At 46.4% G+C, this 27,830-nt stretch overlaps 2 protein-coding genes across 5 annotated transcripts in view; one reads left to right on the top strand and one right to left on the bottom strand.

Moving 5' to 3' along the window:
- MSL2 (MSL complex subunit 2) overlaps positions 1-8,193 on the top strand; it is a 32,779-nt gene extending 24,586 nt beyond the window's left edge. The window contains exons 2-3 of the mRNA XM_090055508.1: positions 4,663-4,713; positions 6,905-8,193. Of these exons, the coding sequence (XP_089911634.1) occupies positions 4,663-4,713; positions 6,905-6,939 (86 nt within the window). The 3' untranslated portion in view covers positions 6,940-8,193. The remainder of the gene's footprint in view (positions 1-4,662; positions 4,714-6,904) is intronic.
- A 147-nt stretch (positions 8,194-8,340) lies between these two features.
- PPP2R3A (protein phosphatase 2 regulatory subunit B''alpha) overlaps positions 8,341-27,830 on the bottom strand; it is an 82,124-nt gene continuing 62,634 nt past the window's right edge. For 3 of the 4 annotated variants that reach the window (XM_090055506.1, XM_090055503.1, XM_090055505.1), the window contains 7 exons: positions 26,293-26,449; positions 21,382-21,430; positions 20,707-20,796; positions 19,255-19,430; positions 14,734-14,852; positions 11,679-11,785; positions 8,341-8,681 (listed from right to left, as the gene is read on the bottom strand). In XM_090055506.1, the coding sequence (XP_089911632.1) occupies positions 8,585-8,681; positions 11,679-11,785; positions 14,734-14,852; positions 19,255-19,430; positions 20,707-20,796; positions 21,382-21,430; positions 26,293-26,449 (795 nt within the window). In that variant the 3' untranslated portion in view covers positions 8,341-8,584. Of the gene's footprint in view, positions 8,682-10,858; positions 10,932-11,678; positions 11,786-14,733; positions 14,853-19,254; positions 19,431-20,706; positions 20,797-21,381; positions 21,431-26,292; positions 26,450-27,830 lie in introns of all 4 variants that reach the window. The other variant, XM_090055504.1, reaches the window with a different exon arrangement.

Below are 27,830 nucleotides of genomic sequence, written 5' to 3'. Positions count from 1 at the left end.
TTGCACGTCTCAAAGTAAAGCCTGAAAACATTGTAGACATGGAAAACAAAAGCATCATGTGTAACACATGAGGATCCTCTTCAGTCTCTTGCAAAAGAATTGCACCAAACCTACATAACTTCTGTTTTAGTCTGAAAGAAAGTTTTGACGACCAATTTCAACTAAAACATGAGCACATCCATTTGGGGTTTTTCAATCCATTATTTTTATGGTGTCAAAACTAGGTGTATCGCTTTAAAGATGAGAGTTCCCTGGCCCAGAGTACATCTATCTAATTTTAGGTGATGCCAAGAGAGTAGGTCAGGAAAGTAAGTTACTGCACCTTGTGATATTCTGTTATTTAGGTACAATAATTCTGAGTGGCTTCCAAGTGCTTTCACAGCTCTGAGTTTTAAAGAACGATTATTATAATGAAATACTGTGGAAAGCCTAATTTGCATTAGGAATCTGTCCCATATTTAAGTGGTAAAAAAAATAGCAACGGGAAGAAGAATCAAATGGGTACTGCAAGTCTGACAACATCTTGACATTGCCAATCAAAGAAGGGAAATTGGAGTCACAGATACAAAATAGAAATATGTTAAGTCTTTGCACATGGGATTAAATAATGTGAACTTTATGCTGTGGGCAATAACATCATCCATAGCTTTCAATTCCAGTTCTCTTGTTAACTGAATGATACTGAGGAAGATAATTTTAGGGCAACAGGAAGGAATGATGTGAGCAATAATGCTGTGATAGCACAGGGAACCAAGTTACTCTTAAAATCAAAGTTCTTTATTTGCAAAAGAAAAAAATAGCTCCCCCCTCCCCCCCCCACAAGACGGAAAAGGTAGAACCAAGACAGCATAAGTCATCTTCAAACTACCATTCCTAACACATTTCAGAACCTCTCATAATGACTCTTGTACTCCTTGTAACTTTTATTGACTTAGGCTACAATACATAAGTAAACCTTTACCGTACAAGCATCATTGAAATATGATTTTTTTTAACAGTATTCTGCTTTCATTTAAGACGTGATTTAATACAGCATGCTAAAAGTTATACCATTTGCAGTGGCATTTGGGTGATCTTTTTGGGCCTTTATTTTTATAAGTATTGTCTGTTGAATTGCCTCCTGGAATATCCCATTCAGTTGGCCTAGCCAGTTCTCTGAAGTCATTTAATAAGCCAAGGTGTTTTCTATGCCAGCTGCAAGACTCAGACTGCATGCAATCTAGTTCAAGTAGCAAATTTTACAATACCGCCACACAGTGGCAAACAAAAGAAAATACAAGTCTGTGTTGGAGTGGCTGCCTGCATTTTTTCCCAAAGAAAACTGTCATGTAGAAATACTACTGTTGCCTAAGAGAAAAAAGATCATGCTGACATTGATTAGAGTCACAGTTTGCTTGTACTTAACCATGTCTCCTCTTTTACACAGTAAAATGCACAATAATTTACAAAGTGTGTATCCTAGGTATGACCATAAACTGCGTCTGACTGGATGGCCTGGTGGCAACGCGGTGGGGCTACTCATGGCAGGGTAGCTCCTATAAAATACCACAGTGTTGCAACCTCCAGAGTGAGGTGAGTATAGGGCAGTCAAAATCCTAGCCCCCACTACCCAGTGGGTACTCTTTGGTTGGACAAAGGTTAAGGGACATCACCCTGGCAAGCGCCCCCTCGCCAAGGCATTAGGCAGTTTTTATCTGTTGCTCTCTGGCAGAAGCTACAACCATCAAGGCACCGAATGTCTGGATTCGGTCTGGCCTTTGGATTCTGTTTTGGTGGTCTAAACGGAGATGGTAGATCTTGGGCAGTCTGCACTCCTCCATACTCTTTCCCGGGCATATGCGTCAAAGGTCTTGATGTGATAGTTGCAGGACTCCATACAAGCAGATTCATCAGGCATCTGACTAGACCTCTTCTGTGTACATTTAAGATTCAGAGGATTGATAGTTGCCTGCCATGTATCAAAATAGAATCAAGACTGTTTGTTTCTAAGGGGAAAGGACTTTAGATTTTGCAAGACAAAAGCAAACCAACTAAGGAGAATAGAAAGGTCAATAAGTTCATGTTTCTGTGGTGTGATTCAAGTTTCAAAACTGAATTTTACTTATATTTCTTGAGTCTACTAAGTGGGCAAAATGAATTCAATTTACTTAAGTTGGATTTGAAACCAAGACAAAGGAGTGGGGTGATTTGTAGCATGTCAAGACCTGGGGAAAACCAGAAATAGATATTTATGATGTTGAAATTTTTCATTAATTTCTGATAAGAGCAAAAGCAATGTGAAACAAAATGTTGTCAGCTTGACTAATGTTGGGAATTGAGCTGGGCAGCAGTCCTGGCTACAGTCCTCTTCTCCAAGTTCTGGATTCCAGTGTCCTAAAAGACGTGCTGCCCTCTAGAGCATTTTGGCTGTCTACATGAGACACTTTACTGCACAGTAAACAAATCTACTGCACAGTAAAGCATCACTATCTAAACATGCAGGCACTTATTGTGTAGGAAATTAGTCTACTTGGTAGTAAACTTACTGTGCAGTGAAGCCAAATAGTGTTAATTGTATGTGTAGATGTGAACTTTGTGCACTCTTAGGTTAGCCCACTTGGTTATGATTTTAGGTGCAACTTCCTATATAAAAAGTCATCTGCCACTAAATTTTTATCATGCCAGCACAGGAAACCTATGCCATAAGAGTTATTAAAATGGCATCTGATTACAAAGGTTGGATAAAATATTTTTTCTGTGTATAATATAATTACAGTTTTCAAATGTGTGAGGAAGAGAAAGCAATGGGGGATGTCAGTGTTGGATTAAAGGCCACAGATCTGCACTGGTTTAAAATCATGTTAATGGTTTCCAAGAGAGTTACCACAGGCTGGCAAACTTTGCCTTGAAACACTTTGTTACTATATGTTGATCCTGCTAGGAAAAAGGTAAGTGGATTCTGCTGACCGCAAGGTAGGTGACTCATATCACCTTGATATGAAGGGGGAAAGCAGATTTTTTGGGAGAGATGAATTTGTGTTTTGGGCTGGGCAGTCCTGAGGAAGAAACAAGAAGGGCTACTGAGTGGTGGGAGAAGGGTTGAAGAAAACTCTCTCTTGTCACTCTTAAAGTCCAACTCTAGCAAGGTTAGTGTGGATTCCAAATAGTGGGGGAGGACTGTTTCACAGGAAAGGCACCAGCCAAAATGGCATTAGCATGAAATAGGAAGTTGAAGCCCCTTTGCAACAGGTGTGTGGGGAGAAATAGATCCTGAATTAAACAGTAGAACAGAAGAAAGAACAAGCAGCAGCTGGTGGTCCAGACTACAGCATAAGAAGAACATCAGTGGCAATTGAAAGAGCATTTGTATTGGAGACTCATCAAGCACCAGTGTTTTACCATTCCTGAAGAGATGGGCTGATGACCTGAAGCACTTGTATTTTTGAGCAGGTAGCCATGTTGCTTGGTTGGAGAGTCCTCGGTTTTCCATTTCACTCCATTAGCAGATGACTTAGCAGCGGGATTTCACACCCCCAGGAAGGGTTACTGCAATCCTGACGTAGCTAGGAATTTCATAAGAGCACCACTGATAGCAGCATGTAGTCAATTCTTTCTTTGGAGGTGCTGATGTGCCCCTTCCAATGACTGGGTGACTTAGTTCATCAAGCTAAAATCTTGGACAGTGAAAAAATGTATTGATACAATGTTTAGTACAATATTTAAATAGCCAGTGTCCTTGCCAGCAGATGGGTGTGCTCCTACCAGTTGCCTGCAGTAATAGAGACTGAGCAGTGTACTGAAGATGACATGCTGGTTGAGATGACTTCTACAGCCCAGTCCTGATAGTTGTTCTATCAAATGGACTGAAAAATTAGCAGAGGGAAAGCCAAGAGTTGGAAGTGGATCTTTAGAGGTCATCTAAACTCTAAAGGAGCCTCTGACTTTAGGGGGTGTTTGATTTCACTGAGACCACAACCAAAAAGCCCTGTCGCACACAACAATGGGAAGCCATTTGCCTCAATAGTAAAACATAAGCCGCTATAGTGTTATTTAGACAACTTAGCACTATAAAGCAACCTTGGGGGAGGGAACTGAGTATTTATCTCCAGTTTACAGAAAGTGAAATTGTAACAAAGAGGGTCTTGCATAGTAGCAGAGCCAGGATCAGACCTGGAAACCTGATTATTTCCATCTTGCGCTCATTCCTCCAAGCCATCTTTCTCTTCTCTGGTTTGCTTTTCAGGGCATGCACAGGTCTGCTCTTTTCAGGGAGTGGTATTGGCAACACCACGGAAATGTGATCAGAGGAGGCAGTTGCAGTGTGCAGATGAATAGAAGAAAATGGTAGCCAGCCTCCTGGAAATGGGATGCACCCTGACATGGTGATATGTGTTGAAGGCACAGCCGTTGTTGCACTAGACTCCTTTGTTGTAGCCTTTCTGCGAGTAGAAAGTTGAGAGAGCTGCTTCAGTTGGGGTGGTTCAGGCCTGGGGCCGTCTAGGAGGTTGATAGGCATATGCCTAAAAAGTATGAGAAAGTGGAAGGGAAAGGTTGTACCATGTTTGCTGGGACATGAATTTGTGGGGGGAAGAGCAAACGCAAGCAGTTCCTTCAATGTGGCTTTCCAGGGACATACTTGCCAGACTAGTAGAAATTATAGCTGGAAACTCTCTCTCTTTGCAGGTATTCATCCAGTTGGGAAAGAGTTCATTGGATCATTGCAACCTCACTCAGGTAGGTGACTTGATTCCCCATCTGGACATAAATGAGGGTTGGCATGGCTCTGGCAGAAGCCTTGAGAAAGTCCTGTCTAGGAAGGTTGGAGCTGAATGTTGCATGTAGTTTGTGCATTTTACCAGTTACAGCAGCATCTAGAGGCCTCAATGAGAGGCTAATGTATTGTTTCCTGCATTGTGTGTGTATAGGAACTGTGCAAGTATGGAGTCTCTATAGCATGAGAGGCTGAATGATTGAAAAGGATCTTGTTCCAGCATACAGCAGGTTCCTTGTCAGTCTTCCATACATGTGAACATGTTCTTACAAGTGCCCTAGTAATGCTTCACTCTGACAAGAAGGGAGTTCCCCAGCCTGTAGGTATGGTGCTGGTTCTTCCTCCCCAGGTGCAGCACCTTGCACTTGTCAGTGTTGAATCCCATCCAATTCTCATCCGCCCACCCCTGTAACCCGTCTAGGTCCAGTGAAGTCACTGTCTAGTCACAGATGAAATTGTTGAACAGTGTGGGCCGTCATCTTCATCTGACTTGGATGAGGGGGTAAAAAGCACCCGGTTCAAATTTGCTGATGACACTAAGATGTGGGGGGGATGTGGGCATGCTAGACAGGAGGAATAGGCTGCAGTCAGACCTAGACAGGTTACAGGGGTGGATAGATGAGAACAGGATGGGTTTCAACACTGACAAGCACAAGGTGCTGCACCTGCAGGGAGGAAGAACCAGCAGCATACCTACAGGCTGGGGAACTCCCTTCTCGTCAGTACAGAAACAGAAAAGGATCTTGGAGTCGTCATTGATGCCAAAACGAACATGGGCCGGCAGTGTGGGGATGCGGTCAGGAAGGCCAACCACATCTTGTCACGCATCCACAGATGCATCTCATGCAGGTCCAAGGAGGTGATCCTCCCCCTCTGTGCGACACTGGTCAGGCCACAGCTCGAGTACTGCATCCAGTTCTGGGTGCCGCACTTCAGGAGGGATGTGGACAACATGGAGAGGGTCCAGAGGAGGGCCACCCACATGATCAGGGCAGCAGGGCAGGCCCTACGGGGAGAGGCTATGGGACCTGAACCGCATTGGGGGAGTCCCTGTTCCCCCGAGCATTGCCAGGAGTGACTAGAAGTAATGGCCACAACCTGGCAGAGGGTAGATTTAGGCTAGATATCAGGAGGCGCTACTTCACTGTCAGGGTTGCTAGGATCTGGAACCAACTTCCAAGTGAAGTGGTGCCGGCTCCTACCCTGGGGGTCTTTAAGAGGCGGCTAGATGTACACCTTGCTGGGGTCATTTGACCCCAGTACTCTTTTCTGCCATAGCAGGGGGTTGGACTCGATGATCTGCTCAGGTCCCTTCCGACCCTACTATGAAACTATGGAAGCAACTACAGGGCCAATCAATAGCTAATGTCAATTCTCAAAAAAGAATATTGAACAACACCGTAATAGGAAAGGTTTGTGGAAAAGTTCTTCACCCCGTCCAACATAGTTGTCATTTCATGAACACCCCATTGTTTTGTTTTCTTTCATTTATGGTTTTAAAAATGTTTTTCAGCTTGAATTGCACCCTTCCCCTTACAAAGGGAAGGAATATGTGAAGGAAATGGTGATCTCAAAGTAACCATTGTGTATCTTCAAGTAACAAGAACAGTTGTGAACACTGGGCTGCTACACCTGGCTTTTTAATTTGGCCTTCGATACTATGTCCTTTAGGTTAGGGCCTTGAACAAAATAATCTGACCAGAGGTGGTGGTGATATAGGGATGGTCCCTACCATGCAAGGATGGTCTAAGGCTTAATTACCTCATGTTCTTACTAAAGTGGACTTCCAGAAGTAGTCCACAGCTATGCCAATTATTATGATAGTAATTATGTGAGTTATGGCATGTGGAGAATTACAGCTACAGTTTAGCAACTTGTTCGGCTAACTTAACTCCCCCAGTTTGTAGTAGTTTAGGTCCATGTATCTCTGGACCCCTTTAGATGGGGGTTTTCCTTGTCCACAAACCAATGCATTGGAGAGTCAGTACACTGTACTATTCTACCTTCACTTTAGAGGGACAATTTCCATGCCAGTGGCTGGATAGGCTTGTTAGCTCAGACCATGAGTGTTGTCATCTACTTGGAGAGTCATTGCTCAAGATGCCTTTGTGAAGGATTAGTTGAATCAAGCAGGAATTCTCTTTGTGTGAACAGTGACATGCATCGGAATTACAGCATCTTCTTCCTGAGGACAGAACATATTTCCAGAAGTTTTGCAAGTAAATCCCTTCATTAAAGGTAAAAGATCCCTTCATTAATAAACCTAGCACCCTATGTTGGGGGGCTTTTTGTGTTCTTGTTTGTCTCTGCATGAACATTGCTTGTCTATACAAAACCTAGCCTTGTCCTACTCCCATACAGATGGTTTATTTTTTGGAAGCAAATATTTGGGCTTAATTGTACATTTCTTCACTTATTTATTCACAACTGGAAGTTTCTAGTCTGCAGGGACTGATGAATGAATACCCTTCTTCAGAGAAATAAGAATTGCTGTCTTTCAAAATGGCCACCACTTCATCTTGTTACCAGCTGGACTGTAGCTCCGTGCTGCCCCTTGCAGAGATCAAACACAAGTTCCTTTCTACCTTCTGGCAGCCTAAAGGACTGCTGTCCATTCCAAGGATGCTTTCGGATAAATAGAAGCCAATGCCATCTCTGCTAAGCCTGCACAGACCTGCCCCATCATGCCACAGCCCTCCTGGCCCCTCTCCACTATCCCCCTCGCACCATACTGAGGATTTGCTTCAACTGTAACCTTTACTCAGAATTTCTTCAGTTTGTTTGCCTTTGGGATGATTAGAACACCCTGCAGTGTGTTTACCCAGCTAACTCATATTTGCTCTTGATCTATTACCAGTTGTACTACAGTGCTCATTATGGCAGGTACCATAGAGATAGTGCACTGAGCAGTTCGCCATCTACATGTAGATGATAGGTGCATGTGACAGATGAGAAGAGCATGAGGAAGGAGACGACACAGGGTAGCACAGAAAGTGGCACCTGTAGCGCAGATTTTTTTGTGGACATCACGTTGGAGAACAGCTTCAAGGACTGTATCCTGGCCTTGTTGATATTTGACCCTGGCATTGGAGAAAGTGCAGAGGTGTTTATATTTAACTCCACCATAATGCAGTTTTTTGCCTGAGGGCTGAAGTAATCTGATAGCTCTGGAGAATCTTGTACAATGAGAAAAACGTTTAACAACGAAGAGTCTTTGATCTGGGTCTCTGACGTGCAGTGCACAGCACAAGAAGTTGCCTTGATCTCTATAGTCTCAGTTTCCAGAATTAACAGATTTTGACACTATTTGAATAAAACAAACCAAAAAAAACCCAACAGAACTACTTGCACCTTGAACAAGGATTAAAGGAACATTTTAGATGTTCATTCAAACCAGCTTCAGTTGGCATTGCTTGTGTCCCTGTCACTTCTGGTAAAGTAACGGTACAGAATAACGGGTACAGCACGGAGCTGTAGTAAACTATGCTGGTAATGACTTGAGACCATTGTGTATGCAGCTGTTCTGCTGGACAGTTATTGCACATGGGAGGCCCTTACAGACTGTATGGTAAGTCATAAAGGAAACAAAGTGCAGTCACCATATTTAATGAGCGTGCACAATAACACATTGCAAAAAGCCTCTTTATAGAAATAACCTTATGGCAGTTATACATGAAGGAGAAAAAGGGATCTTGAAGTACAGTGTACAAAATAAAATGCATTGCTTCAAAGAAAAGGATTTTTTTTAAAAAAAAAAAATCCCTATGTGTCTAAGGACTGACCACTCTCCATTTAAATATTGACAGACAGACACAGGTTACATTTTCCATTTTCCTATGGTGAAAGGTCTGAGATAACTAATTTTTCCAACTTGTCTCCAGTTTCAGAGGGCAATAGAAGTTCATCTGTTTCATAGTCCTCTTCAAATGATCTGCAGAAACAGAACAAGCATATTTTCAAAATGAAACATTGTCTACTGATTTACTTGAGTTGTAAAAATCTAACATTAAACTATTTTTAGATTAATGAAGGTCACTGTATAGTTACCATCATTACTGCACAAATAAGGAAGCAAGAACTTTGTGAAGAATGAAAACTCGAAGGAAACGTTTCAGCCTGTCTGGCTGGAATTCCACTTTTCCCTGACCATGTAAGACAACTATCTTAGCAGGACTATCCACCCAAGCAAGTACGCATCTATGACTGCAGCTGCCTCCTCACCTCATCAGAGCACTTATCCAGGACATGGGACACCTGGGTTCCCAGTGCCACCCCTCAATCACAGGCAAAGAATCATGAGACCAGGCAGAGAGCAAGCAAGAGGAAGCCTAACTCTGATGCAGGAAATGGGGTATTGTTCTGGCTCCTAAATACCAAAGCTATTTAGGCATTCTACTCAACACTTCCTAAATGCTATGGTAAGTCATGGCACTATTCTGGACTACATTTCAGTAGCAAGGACAAGTTGTGGCAATGTAAACGGGAGGGGATCTTGCTTTAAGTGCACACAGTGCTCCAAAAATGAATGAATCGCTCATTGCTAGTAGGCCCAGTCTGCCCTCCTGTCCAATATGGATATGTTGGTACAAGGGGGAAAGTGATTTCAGAAAGGATTTGGCAGTGAAGAGGATCAGAACGGTTAGTGATACGTGGAGTGATGACAGTGATAGAGGGGTGGGAAAAGCTGATTACTGTACACATGTAGGCTGTTTTTATAGAAGGAAAGAACTACAATGCTGAGGGTTACTACCATCAATCCACCAGGTTTTTCCTCCTTCCACTCCTAGCCACATACTCCTTCCTGTGCAGGATTCTGAGTCATGCCTTCCAACGGGCTTTTCCTAACAAGGACGCCCACTGGAAGGATTTCCAAATACTACGTGCATGTCTGTGTATTCCAGCCCCACTGAGAGGCAGCAGAGTACCATGTGAAGAAGTCTACACTCTGCCCCAGTGCTGCTGATGCCATGTTTCTAGTGACTGCATAGTGCAACATGGAGCAAACAGGTGGGTTTTTAGGTGTCTGCAACTTGAAGGTTTTGCACAATGCTTTTTCACATCTATGCCTGAACTGACTCAGAAGAGCGTAAATAGAGTGAGGTGCTTCCAAGGGTGTACTGAATCACTTCTGAGTGCAGAACAGAGCAAGCTTTTGCACAGGGTCAGAATATAGATACGCAAGAATTTTAGGCATCCGACTAGAATGCAGGCTGTTACGTGGGGGAATCCAAATGTTGTTCCATGGCTCAGATGGCCAAAAGTTGCAAACAAGCCACTTAGCAGCAAAACAGAATTTTGCCCTTGGATGCCAAATGGGTGGAAAAGAATCTAGCCATTGACTTTCTTGGACCTGCTCAGGGAAACTTCAAGGGGTCATTTACTTGATCCCCTCATCTGAGGCAGGATAAGCAGACCATGCCTGGCAGGTGTTTGTCTATCCTATTGATAAAACCTTCAGTGAAGATTGTTCTCTTTTAAGAAATGAGCAGGATACAAAACCAACATACTACATATCTCACTCATTAAAAACTGGCTATCAGGCTACAAACTGTGATTGTTAGCAGGGAATGAACACTGAGTGGATGTTTCTATGAGAGTCCCACAGGGATCAGTTCTCTGATTTAAACTGTTTAATATTTTTATCAGTGACCCAGAAGAAAACTCAGAAGAATTGTTTTGGGATGGTTTGGAGGTGACCCAGTGAAGGGGGAAGTGCTGGATAATTCAAAAGACAAGTTAAAAAGAAATCTGGGTTGTTCGGTAAACTAAACACAATCAGTGTGTTTCTATATTGGCATATGCAAGAGGTAAGGATTGCTTAGGGTGGGACCTTTTATTAGACCAACTGCATAGTTGAGATCGAATCAGACAAGTTTTCAAATGCAACACATTCTTCATCAGGCTTGAGCAAGTGTAAGTCATACATATGGAAGTAGGCCATATTTACAGCATGGGGGACTCTTCTGGGCAGCAGTGATTGAAGAGGAGGATCAGGGTATTAACCAGTTGAATATGAGCTCCCAGTATAACACTAAGACCAAAAGGGCTCACATGATCCTAGGGAATTTTAAAAAGGAATGATCTGAATAAGAATCCAGAAGATGTTACCTCTGTATTTCACACTGGTATGGTCACTACTGGAATGCTGTATCTGGCTCTGGTGTTTGCAACTGAAGGTGAACTGTGAGAGAAGGTTCAGAGAAGAATCATAGCAATGATTAAAGCATCAGCAAACTTCCCTCAGTAAGAGGCTTGGCATGTCATAGATATGGCCAGGGGTGATGAGTGCACAGTTTAAGGACTGACACAGAATGGAAAGTTGATGACAGAGGCCTTTCTAAGAAAGCAAAACAAGACGCAACAAGACCCAGTGCCTGGAGAAGTTGATGCTAGACCCAAGATATGCATTTGTAACAGTAATTAACCATTGGAATGCCTCACTATGCTGCCATGTTTAATTCAGTGGAAATGTTGGCACTGAGACTGAATGCCTTCCTAGGTGTTATGCTCTCGTTCAACCAGGAATTAAGTCAGTGGAGTCCTATGGCCTATGATACATAGGGGGTAGAACTAGATAGTCACAGTGCTAGCTTCTGATGTTATAACCCATGAGTCACCTCCTCCTTGAGCAGTTCCTTGCTTGTAGGTCTAAGATACCTTACACAGCAGGTATCTAGGTCATTGGGAAATCCTAGGAGACTTGTGTTGCAAATTCTCTAAGGCTAGATTCATCATCTTTCATTTTTACTCTGGGTGGGTATTGTCGTTTTTCCCATATTTTAAATTTCTTGGCTCTTTATCTAAAGAACTCTGTCTTGCTGAACTTTAATGGACTTCTGACACTTTTTGCCCCTCTCTAACATGCTTTTTCCTCTTACAAAATTTGTGGGATTATCACACAGATGCTTAAGTAAATGACAGCTCCTACCCTTCTTGTAACTGCTCGTTTCCAGATTCTTCAGCAACAAGAATTTCATACTCTTCAGCAGCATATCTGTCCCAGTCAGAGGGTTCGGGGCCATCGTTTTCAATGTCCTGAAAATATCAGTCAGACAAACAAATTAGATGGGAATGTCCATCTGCAGGTACAGACTTAACTGCAGGTACAAACTGTTAAGGTATCAAAATGCTTCACAGCAAAGGACTAAATCAAAGATCTCAGATTAATCATGAATCGAACAAGGATCTTTAAAGAAACAATCAAGTACCTGGCTAGAAGGCTTGGGCACACAAAGTGATCTGAGCTGGACCATAAATTGTGCAGTGACTTTTCAGAAAGGTTGAGCTTCACGGAGAAGGGCAATCTCTTTGTATGCCTTGGTTCCAGATTGTGCCAAACTTTAAAAATTCCTGCCCCTCCCCACCACTGCCCCACAGCTCTATGGTACACAGGGGAAGTATACTCTCTATGTATGAGGTGGCCTTTTCAATTAACCTGTGAGAACAGTCCTAAGTAGCACCAAAGCAGGATGGCTTGGATCGCTCTGGTATCCATCCTCATCCTGTGTGTGCACAGCCTTCAGGTACTATGCTACATGCTGTATAAATACACTGCAAGAACTAGTCCAGAATGGGCGGAATCTCGATCAGACACTCACTGGTCGAGAGGTGCCCAGAACAGACATTTGCATTGAAGTTATATAACAAAGAGGCAGTTACAGGATACTCTGTTACCGTGCCTGGGCTACCGTTCAGCATTGTGCTGGCTTTCTAAGTTTTGCAGTCTCAGTTTTGCAGATGGCTCTGAAACTCACTTGAGCTTACATGGTCCTCACTACTGATAAACCTGCTTTCCAGGCTTCTACATCCATGAATGCCAACTTGTGGGAGAGGGAGGGAAGAGGAAAGGAGAAGGGAAGACAATTTTCCTCAGATCTATCACCCCACTTAGCAGTTTTCCATGGTGAATCTCACTTTGTAACTTCCTGTCTGTATTTCTTAGGTCCCTCTGTTTTAATGGTTTCTCCTCACTGATGCTGGCAGCTCAGTAGGTGATTCAGGACAGACAGTAACCTTTCTGAAGGCTGCAGCCAGCTAGTAGGTATAGCAGTGAGTATCAATTACTGTCCCTTCCACATCTTCCATACAGCATGCATTCTCTGGTGATAGTTGAAGAAAATATATTGTAATTAAACCATTATTGAATGATTTTTCTGTCTGGTTGGAATCCAAGCCCTGCTGTCACTGTGCTCTCACTCCTGCTGAGAGCAGAGTCCAATACCCTCAGTTATCTGCCTGCAGCTCAGACAGAACGACTGGGTTCCTCTATTGGTGACAGCTAAGGCAGGGCTTCCTCAAAGGGCAGAGGCCCACACATCCCAGCCTTCAGGGCCAGGCACTGTTGAACTCTGTGCATATGTATGGTTGATTAAGGAAAAGCAATAGGCTTTCCACATTTAAGGAGGCCGCCAGCTTCTCTTTGTAAAGCTGACTGCCTTTCCTCTTAGAACTTCCTTCAAGAGCAGCTTCTGCTTTTGTGTTTATAAAGTTGTGGCTCCTACTGGATGCGGGATGCTCTAAAACGGTAAACACCGCTTATCCAAGTCCCAGCATTCCCATCTGCAAAGCACCTTACGCTGGTCTCACTCTACCAAGCCAACAAAACTATAACCTCCAACAACCAACCCACAAGTAGATATCACTAAGGCCCCTGACAGACATTATACTTAAGATGTGATTAACCAGTTAATCACACCTTAAGTAGTGATCTGGCCACATATGCATTCAATAAACGATGTGATAAAATGGGGAATAAGTCATAAAATTACTACCTAAAATATGCAAAACAACTCTGCTGCTGGTTCCTTTAATTAAACCTGATCCCGGGGTCCCCCTCAAATGGCAATGTGGCATGATGGGATCTGATACTTGATCCCACAATCCTACCTCCTGCCATGCATGTGTGGCGTGGCAGGAACCACGATTGTTGGGATCAGATTCCACTGCACCTTTAATTTAACATCTGCCAGTGACCTAAGTGGCTCTGAGGCAATCTCTTGCCCATGTTCTCTGCTTTTCTTCCTCAGAAAGTTTTATAAATGCTGATGTTCTGCTTGCTTTTGTCACTTTCAAATAAAGCACGTTAAAAAAAACATGGAGACATTATCTGAAACCTAAACACAGTGAACTCCACCTGTGAAATTCAGAGTGGGGGGAAAAAGGAAACAGAACAAAGAGTGTCCTTCCACTGCTGCAAATGACCCAAACACACCTAGCCGACCCTGTGTTGCTTATACAGGGCAGGCTTCTGCTGCAAGGGCTTCCTGCACCTGTATGGTTTACACAAGGTGCACAGTCCCTGGCAGGTTCTGCCCACAACTCACTGAGCAGGGGGAACTAAAAGGCCTTTGCCGTCTATTGCAGGCACACCACCCTGTCATAAGTAGGAGTGGATGGCTGAGTAGAGCTGTCCCCTTGGAGGGCAGTCGCATCAGCAGCTGACGGATATAGGAAATGGGACAGCAGACATAACTGAGCCCTCTGACTCTTCAGCTGCTCCTCTCCCACCTGAGCCCCAACTGCTAGATGCAGGCTCCAGAGCACATCTGGACATGAAGTCTGTCTCCCAGCCAGCAGCAGGGCAGACCTATGCAAACACCTAACCTAAACTGGGCCTAGGACACCTTCTATACCCCACTAGCAGGAGGTGTCTACTAGCAGAGACAATAAAAGCTGCATTAGAGAAAACCAGCACATCTTTCTACAAGACCTTAATGTGTTAGTTCCCAGTTTCCTCCTCAGCTGGACACAAGACAGGTGGCTTTCTGCACTGGTCTTGTAAGCCAGCCCCAGCCTGTGACCAGGCCTTTGAACACTGTGGGTTTTGTTCATTCCCACCATATAAGCTGTTCCCTACTGCACAGGCTGCAGTGTTTGGGTCAGTTTAGTTTTACCATCTGCTGCATTTACCCTGTTTTTCTCTATGTAACAGGCTAAGAACAGATTGAGACCAGGACATATTTAGAAACACAGATGCTTGATACCTTCTGCACGGCAAAGGGATCCCGCTGTTCATTGTCCAGGTATTTCTCTAGGTTGAAGAAGGTGTTGTAGAACACGTGAGCCATTCGGCATCTTTTAAGGTCTCGCAGAGTTACTCTGCCTGCAGAAACAACATACAGAATTTTAAGAGTGCAGTCTTAACTGGTGAGAGACTGGGCCATTCACCACACTTGTCACACTTGTGGTAACACATCTAGTACACATACAGACATTTTCTGCTATCGGTGTCCTTTTTAAAAAACAGAAACGCTCAACTGAGCCTTCCCTCACCAGTATCCCCTCTCAGACCTCCAAGGAAGCTTCAGTTAAATCTAAAGCAATAGACCTGCCTAGGAAGTTGAAAGAAATCTCCTACCATAGTGCCCTATTTGCTGTCAAGTGAAGAGGAGTAAACTTAGCAGGAACATCAAGAGACAGACCCTGTACTTGGGAAGCAAATGATTCCAGCTAAAAACACAGGGGTGACTTCTGCACCCCCATCGTGAGGCCCTAACTGCTTGATGTAAATTAAATCATTCTCACAATGCCAACTCCTGTGGAAGAGAGCATCCATCCTGCCTTTGACATCCCTGGTTCCCCCTTTCTAATTGACTGTTGTTGCCTATTTTAGGTGGATGTTGGAAATGCTCAAAATCTCTGTCCAGGCGATGTTAAAAAGGAAAGCAGTGATGCAGTCCCAACAGGGTTTTCTCATCTGCTCAGCCCTAGACTCTGCAGTGGCAGAGACAGCTGCGCAGAGATCACAGGTGAAGCACACTATGCTTTGAGTTGGGGATGGCAAGAAAAGGAAGATGCTGAGGGGGGAAGTCTTGTTCTAATTTTTTTAATCTTGAGTGTGGCAGCCCACCAATCCCATCTCTGGAAGAAAATGCCAGAGCTTGTCACAGCTTTCCCAGGCAACCAGAACAAACCAAGTGAACAACCAGCCTCATTGCAAAGGCTCAACAGGAGTGAAACACACTCTAAGGCATCCTGAGATTCTTCACATGCTTCTTCTGGAGCTGTTTCTGCTGTGACTTCTAATCGGAGGCTTCACTTAACTTATAGGTTTGCAGCTCTTACCAGAAATTAAGGCCGAGGTTAAGGCCCCAGCTCTGAAATTAAAATGTTTATAAAGACCAGATGTGCTGCAACAATTCCACAGCGGGAGGGGGGGCACTGGAGTTCCTTGCAGAGGCAACAGTTCATTGGGCATTAAAAGCAACTTCTGCCTCAACTCCTGCACAGCATTATGAAGGTGGGTTTAAGCACCACAGTGAAGCTTAAGGAGATGTACAACAAAGTGACCACTCCAAACACCTCTCCAGAAAGGCAGCAGCTCTACTGGAATGGTGCATTCTTCACAAAGTGCCCCAGTGGCCCTGGAAGTGAAGGAGTGAGCAGATGTGTGGCATGCTCACAAGAGGTCACTGAAAACACCAGCACTAAAGGGAGATGCCTGGGAAGTGTTGCCACCCGAACAGTGATTGCTTCATAAGCAAAAAGAATGTGAAAGGCTGTATAGGTTTCCTCCAGACTGAGAGTCAGCACTAACTTCATGCTTTCTGCTCTGTCCACTCATATCAAAGGGCATAAAAAAGATAAAGCAGGACAAGACAAAAATTGTTTAAAATAATACACGTGTAGACCAAACAGAAATGGTCTCCAGACCTTCATTTCTCAGGAGAGATCTACACTGTTCTCTGTCACTCCATACCTCACCCAGCAGGCAAGGAGTCTAATGGATTTGGAATGATTTTGTTCAAATGGGGCTCAAAGTAAATGCTAGGAAAGAATCCACTTGGAATTTAAAAAGGACAAGAGTCATAGTTTGGGCAGAAACCAGCAACACAACCCTTAAAGTGGCTGTCATCCAAGCCACACCAGCGTGTTTGTGGTGGCTGTATCAGCCTTCCTTTGCTTGTCCACAGCAAGTCAGTTTTACCTATAAAAGGATCCCACCTTCATGGGATCTCAGTGTAGTACTCATGCAACAATGAAGCATCCATTCTAGCCAACAATTCACTTATCAATTAAAGCAAGCATCTTTGCTGAAATCACATCTGCAAGAAGTGCAAATGAGTTACAGGCACCTATGGTAAAGCCAGGGTTTATAATTTTCTATGAAGACAGAGTAGCATTATGGGGTCAGCCCAGATTTCTCCCCCTGTTGGTCTGGATTTTCATTTTAATCGGTCAATAACTGATAACTGTGGTGTGATCCCCAACACAGCCTCTCACTTTGTTAGCCCCCTTCACCCAAACCACATCTTCACCATTCCTCCCACCCATACCCATATCTCAGTGGGCGTTAGGTGCCTGTGTACATGTGAGCAACTAGGTTAAAGTGCTTTTGTGTAAATCATATGCTGAGGGAACACTGAGCAGAAGCTACTAACATTCACAGAGCCACATGGGAAGGTGTTTTGCAGTGAAATTCTGGTTTCAGGCAGGAAGTGTTTTGAGCCTATATAGGGTCTTACATTTCCCCTGCTCACCTCTCAGCTAACAAAATTGAATCTCCTTGCATTGTACCCATCAGGCAACCTGCCATTCAATTGGATGAGGGGCATCTTTCATCACTTTGAAATCATTAAATGGAGATTAGCAATCTCTTTCTGAAAGATATTTTCTGGCTAAGCTAGGATACATGATCCCATTGCAGTAATCACTGGCTGCAATTCTCTGGCCTGTGTTATGCAGGATATCAGAGTCCAGCGGTGCTTTTCAACCAGGCTATGGCAGCACCTTGGGGTGCTTGAGATCCTCTCAAAGACACTGGGTGTCATGCGTGGTGTTCAGATGTCTCAGGAGGGAAAAAAAGGTTTATCATCTTTACCCAAATGCAAGATGACTCTGGATGTAAGACAGACCACTCCTAACCCAATATTTATATTCTACACATGGAAAATTTATAAAAGTATTATCATTTTCCATGTATGGAATCTAGTTATTGGGTGATCATCTTAAATTCTGCCCCCCCCGCCACACAACTGTAGGATGTGGGGGGGGAGATGTGATGAGGGGGGCAGATGGTAGGGGGCAGGCAGTATGGAGGTGGCAGATAGGCAATGAGAGAGACACAGCCTGCCCCTGCTGCCTGCCCCCTCGCCCACTCCCCATTGTGCCTGCCTGCCATGCAGCTTGAGGCTGCCCCAATTCCCTATTTCCCTGTTCCTGGTACAGGGCCAGGCTGAAACAGCAGTGCCAACACCACTGCTGCTATGAGGCCAGGGACAGAGCCTGCCAGTGTGGAGAAAAGGTAAGTGCAGCAGAGAAGTTGGGGTGGGGGGGTCATGGACTGGGGGCTGCAGGGGAGGAGTGGCAGGGTGTGCAGGGGTGGTGGGGGAAGCAGCTCCAGCTTCAACCCTGGGTTGGGGTTGGAGCTGCGGCAGCTCTCCCCCTGCCACATCTCATGCTCAATTGTAAGGTGAGGGTTTTTTTTACTCCCCACGTTAAATTGGGGGGTGGTGGGAAATACCTCATTTTGTAATAAAGTAAATAGGGTTGCTAAGTGTGAGTGTCCGGTCCACCCTGAGGCTCACACACACAGATTCAGTAACTCCAGAGCTTACACTGCACAGTAAGCTCCCAAGACCTGATGGGAATCAGCAGCCTGTCTGTGGCATGGAGTATGAGGAAGGGAGGAACCGCTCTGCCTCCAGAGCTTCCTGGTCCATCCTTGCTGGGGGCATCCTGGGCCTGTGGCTTCTGAGGCTGCAGTGGCAACAGCACTAGTGCAGTTCCCTGACTAAGAGGGTAAACGCGGCCAAACGGGGGCACACCGCAGGCAGAGTTCAGAGTTGTGCTTTGCAAGAGCCTTCTGCATGGGTGAGGACAGGGCCTGAGGAGTCTTCCATCCTCACAGGCAAGGGTGGTCTGGGGCTGTAGTTGTGGCTCTATATCTGCCATCTGACCTGCTCACTGCAGGGCTGGGCCTTCAGGTTGCTGGCTCCTCCCGGTGTCCAGCCTACCTTCCAGACAGCTCCAGCTTCAGGTCTTGCTTATCTGTTTTGGGTCTTGGTCAACATTTGCTTTATCCTTCTAGTTCCAGAAGAATTAAGTATTTTGTCAAATTCTGCCAAATTCTCTCAGTAGCACCACAAAGCCTTTCTCATGGGTCAGACATTTTTTTCTCCCTCTCTTCAGGAGTTTTCCTAGTAGGTATTTGCCTTGATCTGTGACCAAAAACATGGCCTGGCCTAGCTCCAATCAGTCTTGTTGGCTTGAAGCCAAGTACCGGAATTAGCAAATATTGTTTCTCATAAGAGTACTACCCCCAAGGGGCCTGGCTATGTCTGCCTGTGCCCAGGTGTGCTAGCACCCTTCTGTGCCCACAGGCAACCTGTAGCACTGACAGGGGGAGGGAAAGGCAACCAACCAGTTTCTGAGAGGGAAGAAAACAAGGGAGGGCGCAGCCAGGTGTACCTGGCTTTGGCGAAAGGCTGGAACAAATGAGGGGCTCCAAATGAAAACTGCCAGTAGAAGAAGAGGGAGAAGTTTTGTCCAAAAGCAGGTCTTACCGTCCCTCCCTGGCTTCACCAGGTCAAGCATTTGGCAAAGTAAGTCATGGAATGGCAATGGCTCAATGCCCATCGCTTCCATCCTCTCGCACTGCTCCTCATAAAAATGCTCCAGTTCGTACATGGAGAGCACACCATCCCCATCCAGGTCCATGCAACGGAACCAGTACTCGATACTATGGAAGAGAAGGAGACCGTGTTGGCAGCACTGCAGAAACCAGCAGCATCATCTCATTTAGCAGAGACTGCAGTGATGCATACATCCTCCACCCACAAGTAGCATCCTCCCCCAGTGCTGACAGCTACAACGGTAGAGTGCAAGCCAGAAATGAAAATACCCTTGAAAGACATCCCCTGACCCTATTCCACAATCAGCATACGACAGTGAGAGCTAAGGAAGGGGCAGCAAACATCTTTCAGGGGCTGGGACAGAACTAACAACCCACTGTTCAGAATATCTTTTCCCATGCTACCTGCACAAGGGTCCCAGTGCTGCTGCCCTGAGCACGGCTGTAAGTAGCTGGTTTATTGGTTTGGCCTCTCTGCTCCCCACCCCACATCGTTTCTACAAGCACAGGACTAGTATTTATGAACAGGAGAGGTATCTGGAGGGCAATGAGATTCCCTAGGGAGGTGAGTAGGAGAAGCTGAGAGGGCCAGGTGAGGCAGGTAGGTGGCACACATCATGTTATATGGTGTCCAGGCACAATATAGAAGGAAGATGCTTTCTGCTGCCAGCTGTTGCCTGCTGAGGTGTGGCCCAGAGCTAGGCCTTCTTCCCCTACAATTTGGAGGCTACAGGACAGCTGAACACCCCAGGACCCGTAGACCTTCCCTGGGGAAATGGCACCGTGCCTCCTGGTCAGGGTGGGGAAAGGGCCCTGTTGAAGGTGAAACAGGAGGCACCGGCTGTTAGGAGAACCAGAGCTACTTAGGCACAAACTTCATTTGGAAGATGAAGCCCATGGTGGTGCTGGAGTTTGAGGACAGCCACAGCTGCCATGGTTGTGGCAAGTTTGGGGGACACAGGAGGCCAAGATGGCCCAGGTGACCACCGCAATGGGGTCCCTGCCTCCCTGCCCAGGCATAAACACTACTGTGGGTAGGACCAGGGTCTAATTAGATGATGGGAGGGGAGCAAAGGATTTGTCTTGCTCTCATCTCTGTGACCTGAACAAAGCCTAAGAGGGACGCCACTAGCCTGGACCAGGCCAGATTGGGATGTGGCAGGGAATTACAGGTGACCCCCAGCATAAGCCAAGTCATGGAGGTAATTTAATTTTGGAAGCAAAGTCTGTTTTTACCCAATTTTCCATCAGCAAAATTTGGTCATTTGACCCACAGGCATAGAAAGTCTCTTCCCTCCCCAGAACTGGCACCCGGACTCTTCCCAGTCCTCAACCACACTTGTATCTCTATACCCCACTGCTAGGATAACAGAACCAACCAGACCTTGTGGGGCTCCTTTTGTCCTCCTCAGAAATCAGGAGCCACACGAAGTCTGCATAGCTCATCCGCCCCTCCTTCTGGACTTCATTTCCTCTGAAAGACAGAGAATGCAAGGCAGACCCCTAAGGAATCCCAAGAATACATGTGGCCAAAGGCACATTTAAAAATACACCCCAAAAGCCTGCACTGGAGAGGTGTGGGGATTGGCAATGACCAGGGACACAGTCATTCTCATTCTGTGAGGCCATCACCTCCCCTCAGAGGCACCATTGGCAGCAGGGGCCTTTGCTCTGCTCTAAGCATGCTCTCAAGCAGCATTGGGGTTTTTACAAGGGGCATTTGTAACAACCATCTCCCCCTGACAGCTGCCTCTCCAGTGTGGTCCATTACCACCGTATGGAAATCACGCGTTCCCCTCACCACCAGGTCCAGCCTGCTAGAGAGAGGAGAAATGCACTCCTCTGACTGGGTGTTTCTGTATTGCTTTTTAAAGTCATCCAACCTCTGTCCCCTTTGAGCAAGCCCCCACTGACACCCCTGCCATGATGGAAATGCTGCTGGCCTGTCTTCTCGGAGGGGATTTATGAGAATATCTTGTGCATCTGATCTGTGGTGACAGGAACCCTCTTCTGGGTTTTGCGTCCTTTTTCACTTCCTTGCCAGCATGTAATTCCTTACCTCACCACGGCTCCACTGAATATCCTCTCAATAATCCTGTTTGACAAAGCTGAAAATGAAGAAAGCATGAAGAAAATGAAGCAGCGGTCACAGGAGAACCCCCACTAGAGTCTTGGCTCATAAGAGCTGTGTGTGCTCAGACTGTGTAAAGCTGTTATTCCACAGCAAATGGTACAGCAACAAGCCCTGTCTGTTCTAGCCAGTATATTATTATTCCCTGATTTTTGACAGCCCTTGGGAAAAGTATCTTTTAAAGAACAGAAGGGGCTGGTTTCCTGCTCTCTCTTCCTGCACACATCCCTTCAACACAGGCTTATGTCATGCAGCATCTCTAGATTATCCAAATCCTTGGATATGTGCCATGCTACTTCTGTTGCTCCAGGGGGACTCGATTCTTCACATATGTAGTGACTGATGGTTGTAAAGCTGTTTTAGTGTGTGCATCACAACAGAAATCAGCTGGACAGTGCAGTTCAGGACCAGGCCAAGAGCCGCTGCCTCTCCCCATGTTCATGCCAAGGGGCTGCGGGGACCAGCCACATTACTGAGATTATATTTACTAAACTTATTATGGATCACTTTCTAGTGCCAGCAAAGCATTCTCATCAGCAACAGGCACCAACCTGCAGCCATGACAGCAAGTCTTCAGTCAGTACAGCCTGCCTGGTAAGACAGCACCCTCTGCAATGTTTATTCATGCAGGTTGACAGCCTCAGGCTGGACAACACAGGAGAATGAGGCAGTATGCAGCCAAGTCAAGTGCAAGGGCTACTCCCAGCTCATGCTGTGACACGGCTGTGCCTGCAGGCGGCAAACTGAAACATCAACTACTTGAAGCCTCAGCACTGAATCCAGAGTCTAGGAACTACCTGATGAGAGCTGTTGCACCATCCTGGAGCATCACTCCTCTGCATCCCAGGCACCCCTCTAAGGTAACTGCATGCCCTCTACACCATTGCTCCTTATCCCTCACATAAACAAAAGTGCCCCCCTAGCCCATTGCATCACCTCTTGGGTTTCCCAGCATGCCCCTCCAGACAGTAAAGTCACACTTGCCTCACTTGTAATCTTCCTTGTTACCACAGACCAGGCAAATTGGTTTCTCTCCCCACCAGTCTGATTCTTTGGGCCCTCCATGAGGGTGTCTGAGGCGGGGGCTATCCTTGTGTAACCTGCTAGGTGTGGTACCTACAGCCCCTCCTGACCTTCCCCAGGGTCTGGTCTCCTACCTCCGCTCTCCCATCCCAACAGTCATGTTCTGGACAAGGAGAAAAAAAAAGGAGGGCTCTGTACTCAGGGCTGTGGCAGGCTGGCAGCAGCCCCGACCTGTCGTTTGAGGAACTGAATCAGGAGTCTGACTTGACCTTGCCTGTTCGGAGCGTGTGCCTGTGTGAATCACCCTCGCAGGAGTTGCTGTTCCATACAACACGTCTGTGAGTGTGATCTTGTCAGGCTCTGCAGGGGTCTGACATTTACTTCTCTGAGTTTGGGTTTCAGGGATCCCAGCCTGTGAGAGTCCCGAGGCCTTTTCCTTCCTGTCCTTAACACCGCTCCAATTCTCTCTCTGCCAGAACACTATTTTCAGAGATATTACCCCTTAACTGTCCCTTCCTCCTGTGCTGCACAGCCTGAGAGAGCATGTCTGGGAGCTTGTTTTGCATCTGCTGACTAGGATTGTGCCTCATGTAGTTGCTGAAACCTCCAAATTAATCTAGCTTAATTCTTTAAAATTTTTGTATAATAAATGTGTATGTTCAGGAATTCCTCACTGAACCATTTGGGGCTCCCCTGTGACTGAGGCTATGGTCCTGCTGACCCTATCATAACTGCAGCTCTCCCTTTGGGAAGAACTGCACTCTCTGTAAGGAGATAGCGCCACAAAGTTTCTTTGCTTGGCACACAGGCCTTTAGAAAGAACAGACCTGTAATGCTCAGCCAAGGCTATGGGGCACCCTGGAGTACCTGGAGATCGTTTCACCGGTGCCATGGGGTACCACACAGTGTTAGCACTGCTAGGTGTGTAGACATGATTCACAAGATAAATCCAGAGATTTCAAATAAGAATCCACAGTATTAAAAATATTCTGACCTGCTGTGGTCTTTCTCAATTTTCAGGAGAAAAATTTCTGTTATTTTTTCACAGTCAAAAACTGAGCGAAAACTAAGAGCTGACATTTTTTGAGATGCCTTGAGCTTAAAAAGGTTGAGAACCACTGGAACAGACAACCAGTTTCTAAGACTTAGAGCTGGGGCCCTGACTACCATCAGCCTTTGGCTAATGACATATATTAATCTGAGAAGGTTTCAGGCAGGAAGGAGTTTACCAGCGGAGCCTCTCACAGATCTGTCTTAACACTGGTCTTGTATAGTTTCATTAACGACCCTGACACAAACAGCAAGAGTGTCCTGATGATACAACGTTGGGAGGCACTGTCGATACAAAAGAGGACTGGGATATCAGACAGATAAAACTGGATGACCTTGGGGACCTAAGTAACAGATATGGCATGACATTCAATAACACTGAATGCGACTTAGTGCCCTCGGAGACTAATTGTAAACACTTCTGTTCTAAGTTGGGAATGTATCCATCAGAAATGACTGAGAAGCAGAAGGACCTCACTCTACTAGCCAACCACAGGATGACTGAGCCCCAGCATGAGGCATAACAGGTAAATACAATTCTGGAAAGTGCCATGAGAGGTATTTCCAGCAAAGCTAGGAAAGCCTGAGAGCCAGTGCACAGGACACTGCTGAGACCACATCTGGGACAGCGTGTACAGTTCTGGGTCCCTGAGCGCAAGAAAGATTAACTCAAACTGGAACAGGTGCAGAAAAGGGCAATTGGGCTGATCATAAGATTGGAGCAGCTATCACATGGAAGGAGATCAGAAGAGCTTGTTTTGTTTAGCAGAGCAAAGCAGAGGCCGAGATGGGGTGTGACAGCTGTTTATAAATACAGTTGGGGAAGAGGGAAACAAACACCGGGGGGGGTGGAGAAATGCTATTTAAGCTCAAGGACAGAGTTGGCACAAGGCTACATGGGCCTGAAGTGGCCATGAATAAATTCAGGCTGGAAATTAGGTTTCTAACCAGTGAGATTCTGCAACAGCCTCCCCCAAGGAACAGTGGGGGCAAAAAACCCAAGTGCTTTTAATATGGAGCTTGATAAATTTATGAAGAACTCCCTGTACATGACAATAAGGGACTGGATTTGATGATCCTGGAGATCCTCTCTGGTCCCATGAAACCTAACTAGCGATCATAGGAGCCAAGTCTCCATGTCTGCCAGGGCATGTTGGCTCTGACACCAAGGGCTGGAGACCTCAAACCCTGGAAAAACCTCTGCATCATAGCCCTGTCCACCTTTCCAGGTGGACACAGGGGCAGACAGCTGCCAGTGTTTCCTAAGCCACCTCTTTAGCAGGACTGCCCTTTATGATGTCAAGTGGAAGACCAATTTGGCCCATGAGCTGCCAAGCTGGGTGCGAGGACTTGTTTTTATCCTTGCCCACATGAAAAATTCATCAGTTGCTGGCTCTGCCAATGCTGGCGGGAAGATTATTATAGATATTCCTACCAATGGAGCCTGGTTTGTGTCCTGAACCATCATGATGTTCAAGTTCTTGATCTTGTCCCAGCAAAGGCTGGCTCTGCAAGTGAAGCTGGTCCCAGCCTGGCAGGTGACAGGCCTGGGCTTGCCTAGTGGTGGTTCCTGCTGCCAGAAGGAGCTGAGCTGACTTGTCGTTGTCTTTGCCCAGGTCCTTGAGAGAAGCCCTGCTCCTCCTCATGGATGGTGGCCGCACAGTCCTAGAAGCTTGTTCTGTAGTAGCTGTGGCTTTGGATCTAAATCTGGCAGCCGCAGACACTGACACAAGGTATGAGCTGCAGCTAGTGAAGCTGAGGTCAGGGCACTGGACACAGTGGAGAGGGCTTCCTCCTGTCCAGCCACTCCACAGGGTGCCCTGGGCTAGAGGCAGAGGGAGCAGACACAGCCCTTGTCCAGAGCGACCAGCAGAGCAGCAGCAAGAACTTCTGGGGACTTGCGAGACCAGTGCAGCTGCATCATGTGCACTTGGCATGTACGGTCACACCACTGCAGGTCAGATGCAGCAGGCTGAAATGACCCTGGGAGTTACCCTGGTGCAGGTGTCACAGACCCTGGAATGCCTTTGTGTGATGTAGCAAGCAGCTTTCTGTGGGGATGAGAAATATTTTACAAGTGTTCCTGGTATCCAAAGTAGAACGCGAAGTGCCAGAGTCCCCCAGGGCACATCATGCTTGAACAGAGGCTGGAAGCAGCACTTGAAATGGCAGACCCCGGGAGGAAGCAGAGATGACTCAGTCACTGTTGAACCACTGCTGCCTGTCTGGGGTCACTTGTCGCCTGCCTCTCCTGCCCCAGGGGTGCAGTGGGGCAGAAGTCACACACCCAGCTGAGGGTTTGCTATGCACAGGCCTCTTGAGCCCTGTGTGCCCTGGACCAAGAGCACAGGCCACACTCTTGCCTGTTCCCTTTACAGGACAGAGGGCTGCACAGTCCCAGATATTTGGAAACAGTAACAATGAGGACAGGACAAACATGGCCGTGGTAGGGATTCCTGGATGGGGCACAAGGCACTGAACAGCCTCCCCAGTTCCAGCCAAAGGAGAGGGAGCCTTGTCTGCCGCTTCCCAAAGTAGTCTCTCAAGCCAGCCAGCACCCAGGATAGCACTCAAATGGCATATTGGGGAACTAGGATAGAGGCACTGGGTGCAGGGCAGAAGTTAGCCATGACCCCACAGCCATTCTAAATACAACTCCCAGTGGAGCATGGATTCATTCCTGGCTTAGAAAATTTAGTTTTCTGTGACCACCTTCTTCATCTTCCAAAGTCAGCACATGCGCACCAGCCCTGCAGCCCAGCTTACCTTGATCATTGTATCTAGACAGATCCTTCTGGTTGATGTAGAGGTCGTGGTCAGTGTCCAGTTCCCAGAATTTGCAGTAGATGACATAGAAATGCTCATAGGAGAAATAATCTGTGATCTGATTTATGTCATCCTCCTCTTCCAAGAGGGCAAGAGTCTACAATGGCACAAGGGGAGCAGAAAGGTCATTCTAAGCTATGCTGGGGGTGCTTCAGTGATCCATTGAGCACCCACAGCTCAAGGAATTAAGCACTGTGAGAGGCAGCCCCTCACCCTTACTGTCAGGTACTGCTCAGACGCTACTCTCTCCCTTGCTGGGCCACATGGCAGCATTGGCGCTGCTGATTGGCCAGACAGGGGACAGAGTTCCACATGCTCTGTGCCCAGGAAGGAATGCAGCTCAAGCTGGAGATGGAGCCAGGCTGCACAGGGCTAAGGGTGGGGAAAGGGACCGGGGGGGGGCAGCTGCAGAGGGCAAGTGGCTACTGGGGGCCTGATTTTAACCCTGACATTCCCTCCCAACAAGGCCCCAGAGAGCCCAATCCCCAGCACAGCTCAGGCTCTAAAGCCTGGACCCATGGGCCTGAGTCAGAGATGCAGCATTTGAGTCTGCTCACTTTGTATTCAAATCTAAGATGAGGGGTATTCCCCGCCAAAGCTGATCGGGGTAAAAACCTCGTCTTAGGTTTGAGTAAATATAGTACATGTAGGCTACGGCTATAATTCAGAGCTATTCCCTTTAGTCCAGGAAAGCCAACTGAGATGAATCACACAATGAACTCTCAGGTTCTGCCAACCACTGGACTTCTCCTAGGATGAATGGCTGCTAAGCTCAAGTCTCAGACCTGTGTGTACAGCCTTCTCCCCAAAGCCTGGTCTCCTGACACCTCCAGCCTCTTCCTGCATCCTCCCTATCACACAGTCCCAAAAACTGTTCATTGCTTTCTGCCCACAAAGGTGTTGTTCATATTGCCCCTTCACCTGAGCCATGCTGCTGTGTGGCACTGGATGCACAGAACACACAGCTGCCAAGCTGCAATTTACAACCCATGGGCCCAGCCCCGCCATCTAGAGCCGGTAAAAGGCAGAGTGGGGTAGGGTGAAGAAGGGAGCAAATGTGAGGACAGAGGAAGGGAAAGGAATGTGAACAAAAAGCAAACAGGGAGGAGTGAGCTAGAGCAGAAGGGGACAGCATCAGAACAAGCCATGCTCATAACGTTTAAACTGGCACTTGGGCAACTAGTCACTGCACATGCACATGAACACACTCACTGTTCAGACTGTTGATTTGCTGATGAACCAATGCATGAAAATGGAGCAGAGTAAGTTTAAAGTGAGGGGAGGGGAAGCACTGATGCACTGAAGTCTGTAGGAAGCACACATTGTGTGTGTGTAAGTGGAACAAAGTGGAGAAGGCAGGCTCATGATTGTAGGCTGCCAGAGTTAAGTGAGATCTTCTGGCTTCTTAGGTGGTGGTAGTGACATATGCCCTTCACCAACCTTAACTAGTTTTCAACCTTAGCTGAGCCAAACACAGA

The sequence above is a fragment of the Crocodylus siamensis genome, chromosome 6 (assembly GCF_052110815.1).
Source record: "Crocodylus siamensis isolate JL-2025a chromosome 6, ASM5211081v1, whole genome shotgun sequence".
NCBI lineage: Eukaryota > Metazoa > Chordata > Crocodylia > Crocodylidae > Crocodylus > Crocodylus siamensis.
This window is presented reverse-complemented; position numbering and strand designations above follow the sequence as displayed.